This window comes from Antrostomus carolinensis, unplaced genomic scaffold (genome assembly GCF_000700745.2).
Source record: "Antrostomus carolinensis isolate BGI_N321 unplaced genomic scaffold, ASM70074v2 scaffold26653, whole genome shotgun sequence".
NCBI classification, from domain to species: domain Eukaryota; kingdom Metazoa; phylum Chordata; class Aves; order Caprimulgiformes; family Caprimulgidae; genus Antrostomus; species Antrostomus carolinensis.
In genome coordinates this window covers 1,310-6,678 of record NW_010304846.1, presented here as the reverse complement: position 1 = coordinate 6,678, position 5,369 = coordinate 1,310, and the positions used below count along the sequence as shown (strand labels likewise).

Here is a 5,369-nt window from a genome sequence, read left to right as displayed (position 1 = left end):
CGGGGCTCTTGCTGTCCAGAGCTGGGGTCCTCTCCAAATGCCCAGGATCTGCAACACTTGAGCTGCGTGGCTGGAGGAAAGCACTCCCGGGAGGCTGGAAGGGGCTCCCCAGTGCCAGCTCTTTCCTTTCTCTGTGTACACAGTGTTAAAACAGTTTGGGTGGGTTGATTCCTTGAGAGAAGTGTTGCTGTCACCAGGCCCTGGGCTGGATGTGAGCTCACCGGGGACTCCAAGGGGAGAGGGGGTGGTGGGAGAGCCACTGTCCTGGCTTCGTGTGTAACTGGGGGAGTCATCTGGTTTGTTTGGCTTCCTGGGAGGGCTGCGTGAGCTAATTTTCCAGAAAGCAAATAGAGTACGAAACCCACACCGGGAGAGAGTTCTCCTGCGGCGTGCCCAGCCGCTGCCAGCAAACCACGCTCCTCTGCCCGCCCGGCGCTGTGAAGCGCAGCCCCTTCCTCTACTTCCCTCTCCGCGCTGTCCCCGGGCCAGCCTGCGCTGGAACGGGTGACGTCACCGTGTTTACACGGGCTCGTGGCACGGTTCTGCGATCAGGAATGTGGAGAATGGGGCCTGCGTTGAATCATGCGTGGTGCTGTCAGCTCCCTCACGCTGCCTTTGAGCCGAGGAGAGAATTGGCTGCACTTGTGCTGAGTTCAGGCCTTTTGAGCTCTGGGGAAATGTGTTGAGGCTGCATTTTCTTCATTGCAGTCATTGCGTTTGGCACTTTTCAGTGTGATCTTTCTTCAGGAAGCTATCAAAAGCTGAGCAATCAGCAGTCTGGAGAGTTAGGCCAAGTCTGATCTCTGTCATTGTGCCAGTTCTCTGGGTGTCCTCTCTGCAAGCTGCCAATTAAACCTGTCTCTGATCCTTCAAAGGCGACCCAAAAAATAGCCAACAGCTAGTCTCTGCATCATTCTTCCCATTCTGTTGACTGACTTGTGTGTTGCTGTGTCTCATGTGGATCCCCTTGGGAAGGGACTTTGCATGGTCTGGACTGTGCAAGCAGCCCTGCTGCTTCCCCAGCCTGCCCCAAGGAGCTCTCTTCCCAACACCCTGCCTGATGCAGCACGCTTGTTGCCTTGTTTGTTTTGTTTCAGCTCTGCTGTAATGAGGGAAGCTTGAGTGCTTGCCAAGCAGCTGGAAATTCTTTAGTGCCACAAGGCAAGCAAATTTCTGCAGTCCCGCTGACCATACCTGCCCTTGGCTCCGTACGCTTGCTAGAGGATGGTGCAGAGAGGTGCTGCAGGGGTGACATCAGTGGTCTCCCCAGCTGCTCCCTTCCTTCTCATCTTTTCCCAGCAGCTGTGTTGTTTTCCAAGTAGGAGCAGAGGAAAGAAAGAGTGAATATCTTGTTTTATGAAGCAGTTGCTTGTGTGCTATTCATCCTGCTTCAGTGCAGCTCCCCTCCTCGAGTGGCAAAGTGACCCTTTCTCCACCAGCACTGTCAGGTTGTAGCGGACGTCTCATTGGAAGGAGCATTGTTCTCTGGGTATAAATAGCCTGCGTCCTGGCAGGCTGGAGGCTTTGGGAACGTCTCTGCCGGTGTCTTGGGGAACGCTGACCCTGTTCACCTCTAATAGGTGGTAGATGGATTGTGGGAAGCTGGTGCCACAGCTGCTAGAAGAACATAAATTCGTATTTGCTGACTTGTGCATCTGGTTCTTGGCTATAACTGTACATCAGTGCCTCTTACATTTAGCAAAGTGGTAGCAAACACAATTTTTGTTGAGTGGTACTGAATAGACAAAAGGTGTTTGTAGGCTGTGCTTGCAGAGGAATGCTTACCTTGCTTAAGGAGATGTGCAGTTCCTGGCTGTTTGAGGTGCATCGATGTCTGTCAAGCAGTATCTGAGCAGATGAATTCACTGGGCAGGGTAGGAGCGCTCTGAACTAAAGCCTGAGAGGAGGAGGTATGTAGGGACAGAAGCAGGAGCTTGGGTATGATTGACTGTAAAAACAGACCTGGGAGTTGCTCTTATCAGTTTTGATGTCCTGTCTTCCGTGGCAGTGAAGGAGTCTGCGCTACTCTGGTTTTGGCCACCCTTATCGTTGATTTCTTATGAGCATACCTTGGCTCTAAAGATGAGGAGGTGGTTCCATATCCTAGCATTGCCAAGGGTCAGTAGGGACTTTCTTGCAGAAGAGACCTACAGCTGGGGTCAGCTTTGTGTGACCAGGTGAGGTGAAGGCTGCTGAGGCATTGGCCCAAATCTGTTATGGGATTCCCGTGTGCCCAGGTGCTTCCTTGTGCTGCGGTATCAGGTTGTCCTTCTTGGGAAAGGTTGGGTGCAGAACTTTGACTTGAACCTGGATGTGTTGTGTTCCCTGGAAAGCAGAAGAAGTTTGGAGGGGCATGAGCACAGCAGGGGTGTTCTCTGATCCCGCAGGGTGCCCGGCGAGGTGTGTTGTGGAGGCAAAGGCTCCTTGCCCAGGGTCATGTGTTCTTGAACCGTAGTGGTTTGGATCCTTGGGGGCACCTAGAATCTGTCAGGACTCTTGTCCTGGGGAGTTTCTGGGCTGTGTTTGGGCACCTGTTGGAAGGGAGCGGCTGGCTGCCTCGCTCTGCTGGGGAGTGACAAGGATAAGGCTGGGAGCAAGAGGCGCAGAGTGCCAGCCTGCTGAGTCAGCATGACTGGCCCGGAGCAGCCGTGCTCTGGACCCAGCCTGCTGCTTGTCAGGCTATTTTTAAAAATGTGGCTTCCATGTATTCTGACTCCTCCTAGTTTTTTAATTTCTCCCACCCCAAACAAAAAAAATAAAAAGCATTGCCACAAAGTCTCTGTAGGAGTAGAGGTGTGGAAGGGCAGCAGTTTCTGCTTGGGGACAGAATCTGCCACTTGTGAGTCCAACTCAGTTGGGTCCTTGTTGAGCGTTGTCCAGGGAGGGGGGAGTGGATGTGCAGCAGCACGGGGCCTTGCTGCTGGACCCTGGCACGGGAATGTCACAGGCTCTGCTGCATCCTGGAGGGCTAACCTGACCTTCCTTCCTTTCCAGAACCTGACTGACAAGGCTGTCGTGTTATGACGACCCCCAACAAAGGAAACAAGGCCTTGAAGGTAAAGTGGCAGATGGAGGAAAGGGGTGTGGGTGCTGGATGCAGGCATCTGTCCAGGTTTCACAAGTGTGTGCTGCCTTCTCTTCCAGGTGAAGCGGGAGCCAGGCGAGAATGGGACCAGCTTGACAGATGAGGAGCTGGTGACCATGTCTGTGCGGGAGCTGAACCAGCATCTACGGGGTCTGTCGAAGGAGGAGATCATCCAGCTGAAGCAGCGCCGGCGCACGCTGAAGAACCGGGGCTACGCGGCCAGCTGCAGAGTCAAGCGCGTTACCCAGAAGGAGGAACTGGAGAAGCAGAAGGCAGAGCTGCAGCAAGAAGTGGAGAAGCTGGCCTCCGAGAACGCCAGCATGAAAATGGAACTCGATGCTCTCCGCTCCAAATACGAGGCCCTCCAGAACTTCGCCAGAACCGTGGCCCGGAGCCCCGTGACCCCTGCGCGGGGACCTCTCACCTCCAGTATGGGGCCCCTTGTCCCTGGCAAGGTTGCTACTACCAGTGTCATCACAATAGTGAAATCCAAAACGGACGCCCGGTCTTAGTGAAGCGAGTGTTGCCTGAGCTTGTCTGTGCAGGGCAATTAGGCACAAAACCAGCCTGGAATCCCCAAAGCACAAACCCTCCCCACATGGGTCCGGGTTCCTTCTACTTGGCCCAGGACTGGCCTGCTGATCACTCCAGTTTTATTTTGTTGTGTCCAGATTGGTATGAGCAGTGGTGATGCGTCCCTTGTCCTGTGCAGACAGAGCCTCCCACCCAGCGGTCTGTGGCCCTTGGGTGCCCATGGGACAGACTGCGAGATCTTGGTTTTCTAGCCAAAGAAAGTCTGTGCGGCGTGGCCGATGGCAGGGTGACGGAAGGGCTTGGGGAAGGTCCGGAGGGAGGCTTTCTTCCTGGGGGCTGGGAACCCTAATTTTCAGTCATGTCCAAAGGCTTTTATTTCATTACTCTTCCAGGTGGTGCATCTCGATGCCTGACTGCCAGGCACCTGAACCTGCTGCTTTTGTCTCGTTTGGTACCCATAGTTGCAGTTGGGGTGTTCTGTGTAATAGGTTTTTATTCCTTTCTAGGTGTGCCTCTGTGCCCTAACAGTGGGTTTCCTTCCTTCCTTTCCGTTGCGTTAGCCGTGTAAACTAGCAGTGGTGGAAAGGAAGATGCTGTCGTGCCCAGCTGCCGCTGCGCCAGCAATGGGGAGGAGCTGGGACAGGGTCCCTGCAGGGGCCCAGCACCCCAGGGGAGGGAGGGAAGGTACCACGTTGACTGCAGGCCGGTTTTGTGCCTAATGCGTTGCACTGAACAAGACCAAAATCACTAGTTGTTCCCGTGTTTTGAGGGTATCAAGTGTCTCTAGTGTGATGGTTTACACAACCAGTTTATGTGGTTAAATAGCCCTTTTATTTAAAGAGAGAAACATCATTTTAAGAGTTATTAAATTATCTAAGTTTAAAATTAAAATCAGACAGAAGAGAGAGCGTATTTATAGTCAGCTTTTTTTAACTGAGAGGGCGAGAATATTTGACCATATGAATGGGGAAATATTCTCGGAGACTTTGATAGTTAAAAGTTAATAAATAAATAATTTTAAAGTTTCTCATGAACCTCCCGCAAACTGTTTGTGGCTCTGAGGTTAGTTTTTATAAAGAGTTATCAGACTTTATTTATAAAACTTAGAAAAAGACAAAAAAAGAGGCAAGTCCTGTTTGATATCTTTTTGCAATTGTACCAAAAGTGACTTATTCTCGACCTTGCTGGCTTCCGTTGTGTCCCCTCGTGTTGCGCTCTCTGTGCTCTCTGAGCTGTTGCGTGGCGCTGTGGTGTGGTGGTGCCAGTGGCTGCCTTTGCCATGTGCTGTCGTTTGATGCTGCCATCATTTTCGCCAAGCTTGACCGAGAGATTGAGTTGGAATCTCTCCAAATTCTCCAGGAGGATTTTGGCACACAGGCAAAGGTGCTGCTGGTCTTGAAGGCAAAAATGCACGGCTGGTGCAACTAAGTAGTAATGCCTGCCCAGAAAATGCCTCTCTGTAGAGGCGTGCTGCAGGAGCATGGGCAGCTTGGGCCTCTTGCTGAGCAGCCGACACCAGGTAACTCAGTTACCTGAATGGGGAAAACATCGTGCTTTCCTTCCTCCAGCAAAGCTGGTAGAGAAGTAACACAAGGGAGAATTGTCCAAGTTTAGGAGGAGACTGATGGGATTTAGCTCTGGAATTGGATCCTGTGGTCAGAACTTATGTTGCTCTTGTGGCTCATCTGACAAGAGAGGCAAGTTTACCTGCTGTCTGGCACCAGTGTTAGTCCCGAGTGTCTGAATATTG

The 5,369-nt window shown here is 52.2% G+C and overlaps 1 protein-coding gene across 1 annotated transcript; it reads left to right on the top strand.

Moving 5' to 3' along the window:
- The first annotated feature begins 2,992 nt into the window (after window positions 1–2,992).
- LOC104520240 (transcription factor MafG) lies at window positions 2,993–4,748 on the top strand. Its single transcript, XM_010164614.1, has 2 exons — window positions 2,993–3,056; window positions 3,145–4,748. Exons 1-2 carry the CDS (start codon window positions 3,021–3,023, stop codon window positions 3,595–3,597), a joined length of 489 nt encoding a protein of 162 aa, XP_010162916.1. The 5' UTR covers window positions 2,993–3,020; the 3' UTR covers window positions 3,598–4,748.
- The last annotated feature ends 621 nt before the right edge of the window (window positions 4,749–5,369 follow it).